The 20,591-nt window shown below is 42.7% G+C and overlaps 1 protein-coding gene and 1 pseudogene across 1 annotated transcript; both read right to left on the bottom strand.

Moving 5' to 3' along the window:
• Positions 1-235: 235 nt before the first annotated feature.
• On the bottom strand, positions 236-2,432 carry LOC147242052 (uncharacterized; annotated as a pseudogene).
• A 13,936-nt stretch (positions 2,433-16,368) lies between these two features.
• LOC147242051 (uncharacterized) lies at positions 16,369-20,289 on the bottom strand. Its single transcript, XM_086191787.1, has 5 exons — positions 20,024-20,289; positions 18,991-19,058; positions 18,271-18,426; positions 17,342-17,434; positions 16,369-17,218 (listed from the first exon to the last, which is right to left on the bottom strand). Exons 1-5 carry the CDS (start codon positions 20,061-20,063, stop codon positions 16,895-16,897), a joined length of 681 nt encoding a protein of 226 aa, XP_086047913.1. The 5' UTR covers positions 20,064-20,289; the 3' UTR covers positions 16,369-16,894.
• Between the last annotated feature and the right edge of the window lie 302 nt (positions 20,290-20,591).

The following is a 20,591-nucleotide window of genomic DNA, read 5'->3' as shown; positions in this document are numbered from 1 at the left end:
CCCTCATTTGATATGTGCTGGTTTATGTTCTCTACTTCATCATATTTTATTTCATAGTTTTATTCTGTGACTTTATCTTTTTAATCTTTTTTATTGTTGTAATGCTGATTTTGTATTTTATTCAATGTAAATCGCTTTATAACCTTGATAAGAACTTGAATACACCTTACGGTGATACTTGGACACGTCATCAGTGATTAACCCGGGGTCACAGGGTGTTTCGGGTCTTTAATAATCATACACCCTCGCCCGGGCGACCCAGCCGGGGGTGATCAGTCCCTGGCTTGTGTCCAAGTAGCGCACCACGGATCCCCCCTACGGATCCACAGCCACCGCGAGGCCTTTTCTGCGGCCTCGAGGATGTTCTTGGTGGCTCTCCTCAACTGCAGTCCTCTAACTCCAAGGAGTTTGAGCACTCTCTGGAGTGAATGTCCTGCGAATCCTCTGCACCCGATTTCGACTGGCTCGCAGCGGGCTCTCCAGCCATTGCTCCGGCACTCTGTGGTGAGCTCAGAGTATTTGGCCCTCTTGCGCTCATTGGCCTCATCAATCCGGTCCTCCCAGGGGACAGTTAGTTCCAGCAGGACCACTTGCTTGGTGGACTCCGATGTTAACACCATATCTGGGCGGAGTGAAGTGGTAGCTATGTTAGCTGGGAACTTGAGTTGCCTTCCCAGGTCAACTTGGAGCTGCCAGTCACGGGCGGTAGCGAGGAGTCCTCCTGAGGAGTTGGGCTGGTGTTTTGCTTTCTGCCCCGCTTTAACGAAAGTGATTGACTGCTTCGGGGCGACCTGGGTCTTGCTGTTCTGTATCGCTGTGCAGATGGAATCCGCCAAGGATTTAAGAACTTGGTCGTGGCGCCAGCGATACCGCCCCTCTCCTAACGCCTTTGGGCAGCAGCTCAGAATGTGCTCCATGGTGCCCCTCCTCTGGCACAACTTGCACTCAGGCGTATCTGCCAGGCCCCAGGTGTGCAGGTTGGCCGGGCTTGGGAGGACGTTGTAGACTGATTGAATGAGGAACTTTGTGCGCAGAGGTTCAGCTCTCCAGAGCTCTGCCCAGGTGAGTTTGCGGGGTTCTGCATGCTCCCACCTATTCCACGCCCCTTGCTTGGACATGCCGACCATCTTGCTGCAGCGTTCTTCCTCCACCTCAGCACGTATCTCCTCTTGGACCAGTTGGCGCTTCTCCTTTCCATGAGCGTGGTCGTAGCGTGGCTTGGGAAAGCTACCAAGGCCTGCCCTCCCCATTGCCACGGTTCCAACCAAGGTTTTATGCCTCAGCCTTGCCTCCGCTCTGCTAACAGCTTCTTGAGCCTGCCACTTCCTCCCGGTCTTGACAAGAATTCCCGCCGAGGTCACCTTGACATCTGCTGAGTCTCTGTACATCATCACCTCTCTGGAGCGGGTGACTTTGAACTCCTCTGTTAGTCCACTGAACAGGAGGTGCAGCTTGGTGGAATGGCCATACAGGGCGATGCTGCTTAAGGACCGAGGGAGCCCCAGCCATCTCCTGAGAAATTGGCTGATGGTCTTCTCTAGTGCCTCTACCGTTGTCATGGGTACCTCGTAGACTAACAGGGGCCAGAGTATTCTAGGCAGGACTCCGTGCTGGTACATCCAGGCCTTGAACTTTCCTGGGAGACCGGATTTGTCGATGGCTGTGAGCCAAGAAGACAGGTCACTCTTGGTCTGCTGAACTGCTGCTGCATCCTTCAGGGAGCTGTCAAAGATTTTACCCAGGCTCTTGACAGGTTTTTCTGTCACTGTTGGAATCTTGGTCCCTCCCAATGTAAAGCAGAACTGATCGGCCACTTTACCTTTTTTCAGGACCAGAGACCTTGACTTTGCTGGCTTGAAGCTCATCTTCGCCCATGAGATAAGCTGCTCAAGCCCCTGAAGGAGCCACCTGCACCCAGGCACAGATGTAGTCATCACTGTTAAGTCGTCCATAAAAGCTCTTATGGGCGGCTGCCGGGTCCCAGATCTTGACTTGGGCCCTCTGCATTCTACCTCCGCCGACTTAACAATCATGTTCATGGCCAAGGAGAAGAGTGACACCGAGATGGTACAGCCGGTGATTATGCCCTTCTCCAGGCGGTGCCAGGCAGATGTTACTTGGCCTGAGGAGACTCTTGCACTGAAGTCGTTGTAATAGTCCATGATGAGGTTGCAGATCTTCTCAGGAACGTGATGTCTCGTCAGTGCTGTTTCAACAAGCTTGTGTGGGATAGAGCCGTAGGCATTGGTTAAGTCAAGCCAGAGGGTTGCCAAGTCTCCTTTGCTTTCCCTTGCCTCCCGGATCAGCTGCGTCACCACTCCTGTATGCTCCAAGCACCCAGGCACTCCCGGAACTCCCCCCTTTTGGACAGAGGTGTCTATGTAGGCGTTCTTCAGGAGGAACTCTGTTAGTCGTTGAGACACAATCTTAAAGAAGGATAATGTGTAAATTCATGTTGTTATTATTAATAAAATATTGAGTGAACGGAAGCTAAAATCTAATTTTGTGATGCGTTTTGCAGCTGGAGTGGTGAAGGCAGGACGCAGGCGATCCAGCAACACTGCCACTCACGTCTGACCGACACTTTCACAACAATCAAGGTGCCTTGGAACTTAACTGGATTCTGATGAAGCAGTTCTTACTGGTGCAAGGTCCCAGATGGCAGCCACAGCCCAGGCACACCAGCTTCGACATCACTGATGGGAAACACTTAACGTGACACCAGGCTCACCCTTATCAATGGGACACACAGGGAATCCAGGTGTTACATGACATTTTGAGGTAATGATAATAATATGTAACTTTAACTTATTATTTTGCAAGTGTTAACTGCAGAAGGTTATAATGGTTCTAGAATATTTACTGTATCTTTATGGGTTTAATTTTAGCTTCAGATTTAATTCTATTTTAACATTGACTTTGATTCATACAATGGTGCTGACGACCACCATTTTCTTCCTCCCTCTGTTCCACGTGGAGATGGGACAGAACAAAGACCAATAAAAACTTTCCCGCCAGCCACTAGGTTGAGGTGTGGCAATCCTCTTCAAAGGGGGAAACCCACCACTAATTGGCTGAGAGCCCAGGATGTCCCCGCAACGTCATCATCAGCGGTTGACTTATAAAACCAGACGTACTGCCGAAAGACTTCGCTTCTTCCCAGGTACGCTAACTTCACCAAGTGGCGTTTGCCGAAACGGAGCAACCACCACATGTCTCCCTTCCTTCTTGCTCCTCTCTCTTGTTCGTGGAGCAGCAGTCTACAACTCGCGGGACAAGTTAAGTCCACAGACTTCCACTTTCAATTTAGTCACGTGACCGCGGTTCTCCTCATCCCCAAGCACGGAGAATTTGCGTATCCCTTCTTTTTTCTTTTTGACTTTGTTTTGGATCCAAAGTAGACAGCCCGCACCCGCTGTTCTCCTCTACCCTGCAGAAGGACGCAAGTTTCGCCGGGACATGTTGCTCAGGACAATTCCCCGACCCGGTCAACCGCGGAGGCACGTATCCGAGCCAAGGAACGGACCCTCTGCAAGCGCCACCTCCATCTCCGCCTCGGAGCGGAGCAACGATAGTAAGGCATCAATGTGTCTGGGCAGAGATGGTAGTCAAGAGTGTAACAGTAAACGCTGCAAGTGAAGAGCCGCCGAGCTCTCATCACTGTATCACTGTCACTGTGTCACTGTGCTGTGTTAACTCTGTTGTATCAGACGGGCCGCTGGGCCCTCAGCTCTGATCATCAAGAGTTATCACTGTTTGGTTTCCACAACCGAGCTGGGTTCATGATCGGTGGCCGTCTATGAGGTCGAAGGAGCTGTAACCTTGTCTGTAGAAGCGCACGTACCAGACTAGGTCGAAACCTGTACGCGCGCACACGGCGAGCGGGAGCGAGCTCTTTGTCTTTGTCGGCGCCATTTAATCTGGATCTACAGCAAGGTTAGATCTTTCCTTTCCTCCCCCACTCTGCTCCGAATCTTCACACCTCCACACATGCGACTAAGACTCTGCAGCCTCCGTGCCCCCCCTCTTCCTACTCAGCGGAAGTCAGGGCGGCCATCTTGGCTCTATTCGTCCTAGTCCGCCATTTTGCGTCAGTTACCCTGACCCGCTCAGGTGCGCACATGCACTCTCTCTCTCTCTCACACACGCACACACCCTTGATAGAAGTAGATGTTAGATAGTAGTCAGTAATTGTGAAGATATACCTATTGATTATTGCTGTGTTAATTGTAAAATTAATATTGTGATAATAAATGTGTTATATTTTGCAACAATTCGACTCCTGGTTTTATTGTGTGTGGATTGAACTTTGATTGCTGGTTTGATTGGGTCAGCGCTCGGAATCACACCTTCTATTTGACTGAGACTGAATAGACCTGATAGCAATTGATTTTAATTAAATAATTAATTGTTTAATTTTAATTGATTCAATAGCTGTTGAATTTGGCCAAGCAAATTTGACAATTTGAACAATTGGCTGTTCCCTGATTCCAGGGTGGTGCCCCGTTAATAGATTATATTGTAATAATCATATTTAATTGATTTATTTTCTTTATAGTTAAATTCAAGATATCGCCAATCCTCTCCCCCTTTATGAGCCCCAACATTTTGGCACTCCGTGTGAGGCCTAACCCCAACATTTTGGTGCCCCGTGTGAGGCCTAACCCCAACAGTGCATAAGGCAGGAGTAGGTTTAGGTCCCATTTAGTCAACTCTGAAAGTTGTAAACATACTGAACTTGTTACATGGATTTCAGATCTTTAGGTGGGTGCTCCCACAGTAAAACCCCAGATATTTATGATTTCCTCTCACCTGTCTTCAGAAGCTTAATATGTGCTGAACTGTTGATAAATTGGCACGTTCTAATAAATCAGCTCACCTCTGGAGAAAAGCTTTGCTGTCCCCCTCAAAAACACTGACCTGATGGAGTCACCCTGGAATCAAACTGCAGTTGGAGGTGCTGCCACAGGTGTGATTGATTCCATATGAATTGATTCCAAGATCCTCACTGGTTGCTGCTTGTTCAAAAGAATTAGCAATAAGTGACGTACGTGTTGATGCCATGCCGCAGTACCAAGATGGTGGCCGTGGCAAAGACACTTGAGGACAGAAACAGGCGCTGCAGTAACAGAACATTGATTCATGTTTGATCAGGAATGCCTGGTCAAATCAGGTTGGATTGCTTCATCAACCCAACCCCATCATGCTCCATGTGGGCTTGCAGCACACAACAGCAACCCTGATAGGGGGACCCTCAGAAACTGCAGGGGAACATTTCAGGAAATGACATCATCCACACGGTTCAGACAGATGCGGGTTTTGACCTCGTCTAGCTTGTTTAAGTCCACTTATCTTAATGATCACCTGAAAATGCAGTTTTTAGATTGAAAACCTCAGCCTGCAGTCTTGGTGTGACTGTTGTCACTGCAACTTAGTGTTGGCAAACAAGCAGACAGCAGATCGGTTTAAATGCTGATGGTGCATCACACATTCAAATGTAAATTAATGTTGTTCCTCATCATCTTCATCATCAATAACCTCTGTCTGTAACATCAAAACTAATAAATGCACAACACTTCATCCTCCAGCAGCAAAATTCTGGACTTTTTTCTGTGTTGCTGCTCATTATGTGTGTGAGGCGCTAGGGTTTCTCCACTTCTAAGCAAACTGCTGGCCTTGAATTATCAGGCCACTCACACTCTCATGACAGTATCAGAATATTCCATCTCCAATATGAAAACACTGCAGTTTTGTCACAGTGTATTATTTGTCATTATTGTCAAATCTGAGAATCTGTTTCAGGATGATTCAAGACGAAACAGGACAGATTTACTACTCAGGCCTAAATACGTAATGGCAGGTCAGTAACCACGTGTATATCTGCCACAGTATGCAGAACAGACAACTAAATCCTGCCTAATCTGAAAACCACTTCCATTACATAGATCTGGCCTTTTAGTGCCGATGGCACATGGCCATCAGGATAACAATGATCAATTCAGCAGCCTAACCCGATGCAGCTGTAGATGGCTTATTGATGTCCTCACATCCCATGTTGCAGAGATGGTGCGGCTGGTGATTTAAAGACAGATTGAATCACAGGATGAAGCTGAAGCTGTTCAGAATGCTAAGTGGGGTAGTTAACCTTTTCATGGCTGAGCTTGACTTTTTTTCCCCTTTGACATACACAAAATTCTTAAAATACGTCTAAAAGTTCCCCAGGCAAAGGTCCGGTGCTAATGGAACTGAGCACTTTCCAAGAAGGGTTGCAGAAGGACATAAAGGTTATGGATGATTTAGTCAAGAAAGTCACTTACGGTAATTGCAGCATGAGGAAATGAACACATGCTGGGATGGAAAATCTCTTGTAATTTACAGCAGAGTAGGTTGTTAGTTCCATAACTGCAATATTCTGTCATTGTCCTCCGTTGTTCTTAAGGTGAGTCACTGGCTGGATTCATGAATCATCTCTGCATGCTGACCCCCCCCCCCCCCACACACACACACACACACACACACAAACACAAACACACATACACAAACACACACATTCATCAGCACTGAACGCTGAATTTCCACGGCCAGTTGTTTTAAAGTTGGCACTGTGCTGCATGTGCTTATTATGTGCCATCTTGCCAGGCTCCCTTCCTCCAGTTGTGCCAACACTCAATCAAGGTCCCAATCTACAAACTTGCAGGGCATAATTACCTCGGCCACAGTTACAATCAGTTCCAGATACAGCAACTAAGTAAGAACATGTTGGGTTGTGTCAGCATGTGTAGGTGTGTGCTGATGGGAGAGAATGCTGCTTGGACACACACGCACACACACATTTTTAGTTCTTCTAGGCTATTAAGGGACTTAATAACAACATACCAGTGTTTCCAGATTTAAGTGCATACTTATCATTGACTTATGTGTTTACTCACTGTGCAACAATTAAGATGCCCCCGGACACACACACACAAACACACACACAAACACACACACACACACACACACACACATTACCTGTGGTGTTATCACATAGTCGATACTCTTGATTTACGCATGCATGCATGTTTTCCTCATGAACATTTCTCCAATATTCAGGCTGAACCTTTCACAGAACAGCTTATAACACATGATGCCTACTGGAGAGGCTGAGGTGGAGGAGAAATAGGCTCTGGCAGATTTTCGACACACATCAGTTTGGATATTTTTGTTGCAGGTTGTGTGGATATGAAGCACCGTGTAGTTTACAGAATTTTGCAAACAGACTGACACGAACAAAAGTTTTTTTGTGCCTGAAAGACCTGAAACGTAGTGTGGTCACATGATCATAAGATACTGGATTTTCTGCTAAAAAGAAGAATAATCAAAAGTACTCTGAATGCATATTTCATTGCAATGATTGCAGCTCTGACTATATTTTAATGATGTGCAGGTCACTAAGCGAGAGACAGACAAAATCCCACTACTACCAGTGAGTGCTGCCAGTACGAATCATATATATTGAACCGAATCAAAACTAACGTGACGTGATTGGTTTGTGAGACATTCATTAAACAATGATTATCATAAATATGAGTGAAGATTCTGTTTCTGCATGGCCTCTTTCACAAAATGTTTTCAGAAACACACCTCAGTGTCCTTCATGGTTGAAGATGTTTCTTTAAACTTTGCTGCCAGGTTGTTACAGTTGTCATAAATGACATCACAAATGTCACAAATGACATCATTGTGCGAGCACATTATTTGCCATAAAGTGTGTGGGGTGTTACCTCACCTGCAGAAGGTTAAGAACACGTAGACATAGCACGCACAACATCCTTAAAAGTGGTGTGTTATTTATACGCAATGCTATGAGATCAAGCCAAATAGTGAGAGATGGGGGGAAAAGAGCACTTCGCATTTGCTAACTTGCTGCATGTTAGCAGCTGTGCAAACACACATCCTCTAATTGTAACAGTTACAGTTTATGAATGTGACACAGAAACTGCACATTTGGAGGATATTTGTAAGGTTCTCAGTCATCTGGGTCACAGTGCCTCTCCAGTGCTGTGGGAGTATTACAAATAATACAGCATTTTTACATTTGGAACAGCGCTGAAACATCAGGGACTACCAGTTTACCAGGATGCATGATAATCTGAATGGGCCAGACCCCAGAGAGCTGTATTACCTCATTAAACAGGAGTGCAGAAAATGACCTTTAAGATTTCTGTCCTCAGACATAGTGACACTCAGTTGCTACAGCCTTTGTGTGAGAGCCTCACAGAAGCGTTTGAGCATGAGGCCTGATTGAACGACGGCCATGTTAACCAGGTGTACACCTGACACATCAACGAAATCATTAGTGTCTCTTGAGGCCGGAGAGGCTCACATAATGGCACCTGACAGGATGAGTTAGACACTTGAAAACAAATTTAGACAAGTGACACAAAGTTGATGTATAATGTATAACTTTTTTGAAATATGTACCAGTTTATCTTCTTTTCTCAGAGGAGATGTTTGCCAGGTGTCTGTCACAGGTTTTAGTGCCACTGTACAGAGAGGATGCCCCTATGTTTATGAACAGTGAGGAAAGAATGTAAGGTGAAAGTAGCTCAGTCCTTAATTGACATTAAATCAACCAATTAGAGGACATTTTACAGCTGAATCTTCATTTAAATGTGTGCTTGTGTCATTATCTTCAGAATCTATGTGTAATATATACAGTGAATTTATTACATGAGGATTGAAAGCAGTGATGTGTGAATTATTAAAGGCATTTTAAAATAAAAAAGAACCTTGCCTAGAGTGCATCTTTAACTCTTCACCACATCCACTGAAGCCTTAGCTTTAATAGGCAGCAGGGGAGGCAGTGTGCTCAGCCTGTTCTGCCGACAGTCTTCCATCTGTTTATCTGAGCCTGTGATAGATGGGCTGTAGAAATTTCCTCCCCCTTGTGTAGCTGCAATCAGTCTCCCCATCACTACTGATAACACGCCATGCCAAAAACACAACCTCACAATGCAGCAGGTCTTCACAACAAAGTAGGTTAATGATGCAGGAGGACTGCCGCTCACCCTCTGGACTCACAGACAGCCAGCGTTGTTTAGCTATCAAGAATTCACTTCTCTAATCTCTTCGTCTGCTTGGCTGATAGATGCAAACATTATCACTGGTTCCTAATAAAGGGGCTTTCTTATCACTTTCTAGGGCTACAATAACCTGTTTCTTGGCTCATATCATCTCAAACTGTATTACAGGGAGTGATGGGTATAATTTGATAGCAGTAACAGGACAGTATGAGTTACTGTTGCTCTCTTTGTACAAATACACATAACAAAACTATTTTAGGGTTGGTGAGTTGGGGAAAGTAAGAAGGGAGTCCTAGTAATGCTGTGTATCTGCATTATATCAGCTTGAAAATGAGGATGAGTTAATGAAATGGCATTGAATTAGTTTGGAGATGTGGCAATGGTGAAGAAGACTTATGGGAATTATGGATTACAGTCATCCAAACATCAAATGAGAGAATATTTTTGGAAGAAGGGGTTTTGTTTCTCTAGAAGAACTCCAGAGACCTGAAGAAACACATTTTTGATTTAATTAGAACCTGCATAGGTAAATAGAAAGTAAAGCATCTAGAGGCCGAGAAGCTTCTGCATGCATCACGTGACATGAGTGCATTGAAGCAACTGTGATGGTAAACTTGCACAAAGTTAGAATCAAAATTCATCTTCATTAAATAAATACACCTTCGGAAAGAGCAGACAGAGCCATCTGAGAGTTAACATACTGTAGTAACAGTTTTAAAGTTTATATAATAAAGTTATTGGCAAGTAGAGAGAGCAACATTATCATTTGATTGGAGATTAATTTGGCGTTGTTGCACACCTGACAAACGATCAAACAACACTGCAAAAGGTTTCTGTAAATGAGTGTCATTACTGTACTTTAATTAGCAGTATCATTAGCAAATTTCACTTTACAATATCATTACTGCACTATATTACAATATTTTCAATTCCCAAATTCCACTTGATTGATATATATATATATATTTTCTTTTCAAAACAAAAAATACATTTTAAATTGTACTGTTTAAAATGCAGGCAGCATGGCTCAGACATTGAGTGCCCGTCAAGCAACTGAAGGGTCACTGGTTCAATCCATGCAGTGACCTATAAAATAAATCAGTATTTTGGCTAAGATGTATCTAGTTTTAGCTTCTCTCCCATCAGTGCAGCACAACAGCTGCCAGATACTGACAACACAAGGTGTGCACATGTAACATCAGTTCAGCCAATCAGCGTCCTCGAATCTGATGTCTTAAAGGTGCGTCATCTCTGGCCTCAAGCAGAGTCCATCTGTAGTGGAGTTGAGACACTTGATTTCACAGGATTTCAGTCACCCCCAAATTATGTAAGAACTCTTCTTCAAAATCCATTTGAAACATCAAAGTAACACAACAGGCTGTGAAAAGGTCGAATGTACATGCGGCTTCTGTGGTAATTGGTAGAACAGAGAGACTGGGTAATGGCGGCCTGCAGCTCACTTGCCAAAACATCCACCTCATGCACTGAGGCTTAGTCCTCTTCAGCTGTCCTGGATCTGACTCTCATCTGTGGCCCTTCTCTGCACGTCACTCCGCCACTCTTTATACAAAAGTCCTGTTTCTGCTCCAGTGCTCCTGAATAATAAAGACATCAAATGACCCAAAGAATAGGAAAAATAAAGGCTTGACAAGCTGGATGCAGAGCAGTGGATCAATACTGGACTTGTAGCTCGATTCCATTTGTCTTTGTAAATGTTTGCATAAGCACAACACATCACCCAGACACAATTTATTTTGAGTAGCAGTGACATAATTATGACCTATTTCACATAACTGGTACTCACAAGTACCACAATCACAAATACCTAATTAACCAGTTCAATTTGAGTTTAGTCACTTCTTACTTGGAAGCTTTCATCCTTGTGATGCTGAGGGAATTCACACAACCTTTTCACTTCAACATACAGCAGGTGTCCAGTTTATTACTGCTTTATGGACTGCAGCAAACACTGCTATAGCTGTTTGACACACCGAAAATGAATTAGCAAAAAATAATTAATTACAAACAAAACTGTTAATTCAAAAGAGCATCAGCTTCTGCATGAATATTTCATATTTATATTAAATGTCTTCACAAATGACATAAATAATTGTTTTGATTTTATCAGGATTCTAAATTATAATTCTTAATGACTCTTCCTGTTGTAGTCATTGTTGAGTACTCCAGTGGAGCTTAATGCTAACTATGGCTGCTCTAGCCCAATAGCTACTCAGAACCAGGCGACACATTGGTTATGAAATTTTGTCATTGGACATGTTTTGCAAATAAAAACTAAGTTATCAAAATCACTTGCAAATACTGAGTCCATAGCGACATGATCCCAGGAATGAATGCTGTCGCTCTGCGACTCTGACACGCTCCTGAGTTCCAGGACAGCCACTGGAGTCATCTCCCAAATTTGTGGTACATATTGATTAATTAACAACCTCAGTATGTTTCACCTGTTGAACACTAACACATACTTTTGTCCACCTGTGTCTCCCTTCTCAATACCCACAATTCTATCAAAGCTTTGTGTCCCAGAGTAATGGCTATATCTTCCCTTTATAAGTAAGGTCCTCCTCTCGCCCTCGTACTCTCCTTGGAGGAAGCCATGGACTTTTTTCGTGTCTGGCATCTCATCCTCTCATTTTTCAGTCACCTCTGCCAGAAGCCTTTCCTCTGAATCCACAGGGGTGGTTTTATTCATTCACTAGTATTTCCCAAAACTGAGACCCCAAATTAGATACTGACTTCTCTCCATTTCACACTTTCCGCAACCATTGGTCACAGTATTCCTATTTGTATGTCTGCAAGAAGATCTTCAATTACTTGAACTGCCACTGAAATATGAACACCCCACATTAATCTCCTTAAAGTCCAGATCAAACTGAGGGCAAAGTGCTTTTTGCCTCTGCATTTTTCGTGTTTCCTGTCAAGAACAACTTGCAGGCCGTCACTTCAGCAGCAAGCAGTGTTAAGCTTAAAACCCCCAGTAAACTCCACAAATCCCTGAGAGTTGAGGCAGAGCAGCTGAGGGACAGAAGAGAGAAATTATATTATTATCCACAATATGATCCAATTTAACCCAAATCGTAAAGTATCTTCTAACAGTAATCAGTGAGTTCCAGCTCCCAAAAACACTCCACCATGGCAGCATTCTGCAGCAGCTGGAGATGACGAACAGGTGGCTATCAGGACCTTACTGGCTGAAATCACTGACTCTGCTGATACGTGAAAGGACTGGGCGTGAGACAAGATCCATCCTGCATGATTTGTTTTTCACTCATTGGGCAAGATTGATTGGGTTGAGTGGTTTCCTGTGTCTACAATAAAGAAAACGTACACATTGAAATCTCACCAATAAATAATTTTCAAAATGATTAAGGCAACACATGTCAATAACATTTGCAAATTAAAATTGAATGGAAATAAACTACTCACCCTGGGGCAGCATGGCTCAGTGGTAGAGCCATTTAGCAACCGAAGAGTTGCTGGTTCAATCCCCACTTCCCCGGGTGACCATGTCCAAGTGTCCCTCAGCAAGACACTGATCCCCTAATTGCTCCCGATGACCCTGCGACGGACTGGTGATCCATCCAGGGTGAACCCCGCCTCTCGCCCAATGTCAGCTGGGATAGACTCCAGTTGGCCAACGTGTCTTTAGCTAAAATATGATCACTACTGTGTTTACGACTGAATGAATGTGACAAAGTCAGATATAAACATGATAAAAACTGTATATTTTCAAAACATTCATGTGACTAATGCAAAAAGCGGCCATCTTGGTTTGTGAATTCAGGTTCCTCTGATGTTGATCAAGTAAAGGAGTTCCCATGTCGGTGGGCGTTTCGTTTGTCAGTTCTGGCTACAGTAGTCCCAAAGTACTCTTGAGACAAGTAAACAGTGTAAACGGAATGCACTGCTAAACACATCTGAGGGACTGCGGCAATTATCCAGCCTGTGCTTGCCTTCGGAGGGTATCTTCCTGCAGCAGTCATGTGACCGCTACTTCCAACAGTTGTTTGGTATTAGTACATACTTTGTTTCACAGGGAGAAAGAACAAATTGGATTTTCAGGTATAAAAACACATAATTCTCTTTAACCGCAAAACACATTCTCAGTATCCTTCAGAGTGATCTGAATTCTATTTGATATAAAAACATTTAAGATCAACTTAAATATCAAAAATTCCAGATGGCTTGAAAAGATGTTGGTCCCCTTTCTTCACTATCATAAGATTCAACAGTTATAACCATTGTATGTATATGGTAATGGATCCTCACTGGTTTGTTTTCTCACATTCATATTTGCTTGTTTATTCAGTCAATAACTTCAAGGTATTTTTTTAATTCAAACTTTAAATATTAGCAGCGCATTTTTTTTAACATTCTGAGCAATTGCACGCATGATTATCATTTATTAGTATCCCAAGCTTTTTTTATGATTTGACTTTACATTGAATACTCAGTCTGTGCTTGTTTATTTAGCCAATCAAATACAGGACTCACCTGTCCATTAGTGTATTCAACTACTGTATGAGGAAACTCCCCTCAGGTGCTGAGAGTGGCAAGGCCCTCTCCCTCTACGAGGATTCTCCCCTCAGGTCTTCTGCCCCTGGTCCAGCCTTTCCTCTGTCCTCCTGCTTCCCACTGTAGCATATTCACATTCTTGCCCTCTGTCCTTCCATCATGTCCCTTCCCATTTAACATTGGTGCTATTCCTCATGGTTCCTCTTGATCATCTTGCAGGAACCCTCCATCACTCCACAACCCCTCATCAGAATTAATGGGGTTATTTCATATTATTGTGGTTGTCTGCTCATTCTGATTATTTAACAAGGTAATACCTCCACCTAATATTCATTCCTTACCACTCATATGAGCACAGTAAGAAATCTCACCTCACATAGCAAAACATTGGCACACACAGATCTTTGCACTACCCTTGAGCAGATTTGTACAGCTTGGGTGGTCAGTCTTTCTTTCATGTTGTGTTTCTCCAAAAGTTGACAGTGGTTCAACTTTTCTGTCCTGCAGTACAGCTTTGGCCCACACCCCCATAGCTAAAACACTTCATCCACCTACAAATACCTGAGAGAACCTGAGTCTCCACCAAGCATTAGATTTGGTCTGAATTTAGCCAAAGATATATCATGTTAGTTATCTCTCCAACACCAGAAGGCGCTATCAAAAATAAGCTTCATCTAGCCATCCATTTTCTATACCGCTTGTCTGTTAAGGGTCGACGGGGTGGAGGGGTGGGGCTTGGAGCCTATCCCAGCTGACATTGAGTGAGAGGACAGGTCGCCTGTCCACCATGAGGCGCAATTAGGGGCTCATCAGCCATCTATACATAGAGTTGGGCAAAAAAGTATTTGGCAGCCACCGATTCTATAAGTTGTCCCACTTAAAAAGATAAGAGGTCTGTAATGTTGATCATTGGTCTTCAACTGTGAGAGACAGAATGTAATAAAAGAAATCCAGGAATTCAAATTGTATGATTTTCAAAGAATTTGTGTCAGAAAATAAGTATTTGAGCAATAAAGGTCCAACACTTCCTGTAGGTCTTCACCAGGTCTACACACTGTAGCTGGTAGTTTGGCACATTCCTTAAAGCAGATCTTCTCAAGAGCTGGGATGTTTAGCAGCTGTCACTGGGCAACACAGACTTTCAACTCCCTCCACAGATTCTCTATTGGACTGAGGTCAGGAGACTGGCTAGGCCACTCCAGAACCTTGAAATGCTTTTTGCGTAGCCACTCCTTCATTGCCCAGGTGGTGGGTTTGGGATCATTGTCATACTGGAAGATCAAGCCACATTTCAACCTCAGTGCTCTCACTGATGGAAGGAGGTGTTTGCCTAAAATCTAACAATACATGGCCCCAGTCATGCTTTCCTTAATTTGGAACAGTCACCCTGTCCCCTTTGCAGAAAAGCAGCCCGAAAGCAGAATGTTTCCACCCCCAGGCTCCACAGTGGGATGGTGTTCTTGGGATGCAACTCAGCATTCCCCCCCCCCAAACGCGGCGATTGGTGTTTATAGTAAGGAGTTCCATTTTGGTCTCATCTGACCACATGACATTCTCCCAATCCTCCTCTGGGTCATCGAGATGGCCTGGACAGTTGATCTCTTCTCACCAAGCCGCTTGCCTATTGTAGACTGGCTCACCCCAGTCTTGTGCAAATGTACAGTCTCATCCCTGGTGTCAGCTCTTTGGTCTTGGCCATGGTGGAGAGGTTGCAGTCTGACTGTTTTAAGTGTGTGTACAGGTGTCTTTTATACAGATAACAAGTTCAAACAGGTGTCATTAATACAGGTAACGAGGACAAAAGAGCTTCTAAATGAAGAAGTAACACAGAACAACAAGGTCTGAGTCAGGAGGGCAATCTGATGACAAATGGGATGCTGGAACAAAATATACTTGGAGTTGAGAACAACAGGGCTAAGGTGGTGTGTGACTTCATCTTTCAGACTGACAAACCAACCAGACATAGTACTGGTGGACAAACAGCAGAAGAGGGCAGTGGTGATAGATGTGATACCAGCTGATGCCAACATCAGGAAGAAGGATCACGAGAAGGCTGACAAGTACCAGGGCTTAAAAGGACAGCTATAGTGGATGTGGAGGGTCAAGGCTTTAATACTCTAAATTGACTGTAGGTGTGGCTGTGAGAGCCAATGCTTGTCTGTCTCTATGTGTTGGCCCTGTGGTGGACTGACGACCCGCCCAGGATGAACCCCACCTCTCAACCGAAAGCTGCTGGGGTAGGCTTCTGCCCCTCTTGACCCTTAACAGGATGAGCGGTAGAAAATGGATGGATAGATATATGTATGGTGGGTGGGCCTCTTGGTGGAGCAGGAATAGGCCGAGAACCAACCAGCCACAGGTAGACAAGGAACAGAGATGAGAGGCGAAGATCGGAGGCTTGTTGGGTCGATACCACACTGAAAAAAGTATAACCCCCCTTAAACTAAAAAAAATGATGTCCAAATATCACATCTAAATTATTTGACTTCACAGAAACTAAACTTTAAGACTTCCACTGACCCGATTATTTTATGTTGATGTAAACAATAATTCTTTATTTGGACCAACCTTAATTTTTTTTGCCTTGATCCAAATTATTTTCTTAACATTTTAGTTCCTGAACCAAACTATTGAATTGAAATTGAACCAAGCCAATTCATTTGATTTGATTTAACAGACTTAACATATTTACATTGACACATGTTAATTTATGTATAATCAAACTATCTCACATTTTATTTGACTTCAAAAATAAATTTTATTTCCCCATCTTATAAACTCTACACAAAAAGACACTTGGCCAACAGATTACTCTAAATATATTTATCATTAAAACACGAACCCCCTTTAAAAGGAGTCTTTGTAAACATGGTATCTGAAGTTTTTTCAGAATAGACATTAACTGTAATGACGTTAACAAGTGCAAGTCAGATAAAAAAATTAAAAAACACTGTCTACAATGCAAATTAACCAGAAAAATTAACCAAGACAAACACATTGTAGCAAGCCTACACACAGGCATATGAAATGTAATTAAATGAAATATTGCTTTCTCAAAGCAGTGTTGACCCACAAACTAACAGATTTAAAACACTTACTCAAAGCCTAACAATATAACAGCCATAAATGGTTACAGCACCCATGGCTAGGTGCAACAAATTGCAAGTGGTGTTCTCCCTCTTATCAAATGCTCACTAACAGTTTGTGGTACATTCTACCTCAAGATAAATACACATGTTAAGCTGCAACCACTGTGGTCGCTGCAAACACACAAGCACATCTACACATTCCACACACTACTGTTCAGTGTGGAGTTCACTATCTAGCTTGCGAATTTTGGAGCTCATCTTGTTTGAACCAGGCTCCATCAGGATCTTCTGAAGAGCCTCAAAGGTGAACCTGAGCCCCTGTGGATATTCCATGTTAAGAGCATAACAGAGTCCGAAGAGCATTACCACTCCAGTTGCCACAGAAGGTAACTCACTGAGGACTTCCACACCATCAATGATGATCCCAGTCTCTTTGGGCTGTTGTAGAAGGCTTGAGTTCTCTCTTAATACGAAGACCGCCATGGTGGTACTCCTAAGCTCTTGCTCAGCTTCAGAATCTTTCTCGGACATCTGAAGTAAAATTTAGAACAAAATTTCGAAATGAACAACTAATGATTAACCATCAAATCCAATGGCAGAGCAGTCAAACTTCCTCGAGGATTATTACAAAACTACATCTTGTGTTGGACATACCATGTATTCTTTTATCAGGTCCTCAACACGTTCTCCCAGGTAGATGATGAGGAGTTTGAGGACACACTCCCTTCTAACATCAACATCGGCATCCTGTAGGGACAGTGACATTTATTTTTACTGTGGATATGGAGGATAGGCAAGTTTCTGAATTCCCAGCTCTACCACAATCCTGGACTAGTGAAATAGTTGTGTTTTATGGAATGAATAACCAGATTGAGATATATAGATATATAGATAGATAGATAGATAGATAGATAGATCGATCTATCTATCTCAATAAAACACAATTCGTTTTTCGCACTGGTACCTGAGAGCTACGTACAAAAATATGCCAAAATGGCACATTTAGTTGGCTTAGGCATAGCTGTACTTGTTTTTAAAAATGCTCAGCTTCACATTTTAACCATCTACTTTTACACTGAACTGATTTTACATGAACAATTTCTTTTTAATTTAGGCTACTATATCATGATTAGGGATGAGACGATTAATCGTACTTGCAGTTAATCAATTAAAAACGTTGCGATTAATTAATCGTAAAATAATCACACCATCAAAATCTGTAATTGTCTCATCCCTAACCATGATTAAAGGATTATTTACACTTAATTTTTTTCTAGGTTAGAACTGAAATTCACATTTTCTGCTGCATTTCAGATTCATTTTCTCTGAAACACTAACATGGATTCTGACACTTGTTACCTGTGACAAATATACGTGAGTTTGCTACAAGCTATTCATACAACCCTTGTAATTGTGAAGATATACCCCATTTATTTAGGGTATGCCATTTTTCAACAGGAGGCAGAAAAATTTGTTATTAAGAGGTTAAAAAGACACAGCATTTGCCAAGTATGGTAAGGAGACCTATCTGCATCAGACAAGGGCTAAAATAACTTGTCAGTAGTTAATTCTGTACATCATACCTGATCAAGAAACTCCAGGATGGTGGCCGTTTTTGCTTTGGTTGATCCTCCCTTCTTTCTGATAATCTTCAGTAGCTGCGTGGAGTGCTTGTCCAGCTGGGCCATGAATCTCGCTAGCAAGGGAACTGCAGTAACCCGCAGAAACTCTGCATTGATCTGTAAGTGAGGAAGCATTTTTTTTAATTGACAAGACAAACTTGGCACAAGCATTCAAAAGAACAATATCAAAAGTTAGAATTCTTAAAACACTATAAATACCCCTAAAAGTCATTTAGGTCCCATTAGAGTGTATGGTCTAAACAATTATAAAACAATGATTTCCCATTTAGCTGTGTTTTAGTTATGATTTGTTGTTCTTGTAGACCATTCCATGTCTTGGATGAACAGGGGCAATTAGCATGGATGCATGGATAAGGGCGGCGCCTACTATGAAATCGGTGGTCAATGCGATAATGTTTTAGTAGCTCGGATTGTTCTGAAAATGAGTGCAGTCTTTGCATTTCCACATTCGATAACTGTGAAAACAAGGGAAACAATTGTAAATTCCCTTGCAGATGATTCAATCAACAGAACTAAAAAAATTAAAATATTTTTTTATTTTTATTTATTTTTTAAGTAGCCCATCTGCTGCTATTAAAAAGTATAAATGAGTGAGGGTCTAGTATACAGGGTGATGAAATGGTTAAAGAGATCATGTGCAGTGTCAATGCAGAATATTACCTTTTTGGGTTGGATGATAGATGGACACAGGCTACAGCCAACTGAAGGAACAGAAAGATTTTGTGGTTCTGAAAGAAAAAAGAATGAAATACGCAATTACTACTCTCTGAAGATCACATAATACAGAAATTAAGATAATATAGTCACTGCAAAATATGGATAAAATATCAAATTAAATAAAGTAGTAAACCAGCCACATGTCCAATAATCTACCTACACCTACTCTTGCTGGATTACAGATTTTTTTTTTCCTTTTTCTGTCAGTTCTGCACTTGTTAACTGTTTTTTGCGATGTAGGCCAGTATACGCCTCACTAGCTGTCTCAGATGTTAGCCAGTGCAAGTGCGTCTCCATTTATCTTTCTCTAAGTATCACCGCAAAGGAACCGAAAAAAGTCAGTGAAGCGCTGGAGCTGCGGGCGGACACTAAAGCATCGAGTGGTAACAAGTTTGCGAGCGGTAATGGAGAGCCACCTCCATGCTAACTGCGGCTAGCATTAGCGGCGCTAACGCTGGCCGCGGATGCTAATCATGATGCTAACCACTAACCCCCGCTCCCCTGCTCACAGGTTTTTCTGTTCGGTAACTTACAGCAAAGCACAGGAGGCTGTCGTTGATATCATAGACTATAAATGAGGTTGATATTGGCCCACGGCGCTACAAATGGAATGTATTTCCTTTCCGGTTCTGACAATTGCCGCTTTAAAGGCCAGGGGCCTAGGGGCCGAGAGAACATTTAAAAACTGCCAAGAAAAAAAATCCAGACTAACTTTTATTATTACTATCGAAATGCTTGGATAGTAATAATGTGGCTAGCAATGGCTTTTGACCGGCTTACGTCGCCGATACTCATAAAAACGTTATAAGCTGTATTGGGCATAACATTACTGGTAAATTCTAGCCACTGCTAACTAAATTCATGACGGCTATTGTCCCATTTATAGCTGGGCTGGAAAACTAGACACGTGCTCTTCTTTGCAATTTTAACAACGCAGACCACTAAAACTTTAATTAGTAGCGACTGCTTTACTCACTTCCTTTGTAGACGATGTCCACGATGTGAAATGGCGGCATGTAGTGACCTTGTAGTTCACAATTCGCATGCGCAAGTCTTAAGCGACTCAAAACAAATATGTTACTTACAGGATATGAAGAAAATAATAATAATTTGAACTAAATCAAAATTTTTGATTTGGGTTCTTTTGACGTAAATTTAGTTCAGTACAAATCAAACTTCATGTCTGTAAATTCAAAATAAATGTTTTCCACAATAAAATCAATAACTTTTGGCCGTTTTTATTCCTAGTTATTAGTTTGAATGAACAGCTCCATGTAACACTTTTTAGAGTGCAGGTAAACAATACAGGATCGAGAGCTACAGAGTCAGGCATGAGCGCAAAGACGATCTGGAAAAGAACGAGTGGAGTAAAGCTGCATTCATTCTGGCTTGATTGAAGATGGTGAGCAGGTGAAAGCTGTTAAGCTAATGAGGGTGGGGCTGAGCAGCAAAGCAGGAGAGGGGCAGAGCAGGCTGTGACAATCATAGTTTATTAAATCCTTCACTTATAAACATGTGGAATATTTATTTTAAGATACCATAAA

The sequence above is a fragment of the Aulostomus chinensis genome, chromosome 21, assembly GCF_037954235.1.
Source record: "Aulostomus chinensis isolate RoL2024-O1b breed Wild chromosome 21, RoL_Achi_v1.0, whole genome shotgun sequence".
In the NCBI taxonomy this organism is placed as follows: Eukaryota; Metazoa; Chordata; class Actinopteri; order Syngnathiformes; family Aulostomidae; genus Aulostomus; species Aulostomus chinensis.
This window is presented reverse-complemented; position numbering and strand designations above follow the sequence as displayed.

Coding starts and splice junctions, on each gene's coding strand:
- LOC147242051 (XM_086191787.1), bottom strand. CDS start 20,063: ATGCCGCCATTTCACATCGTGGACATCGTCTACAAAGGAA. Junction 19,059..20,023: donor GGACATCGTCTACAAAGGAA/GTGAGTAAAGCA, acceptor TTTTTCTTTCAG/AACCACAAAATCTTTCTGTT. Junction 17,219..17,341: donor ACCTGATAAAAGAATACATG/GTATGTCCAACA, acceptor ATTTTACTTCAG/ATGTCCGAGAAAGATTCTGA.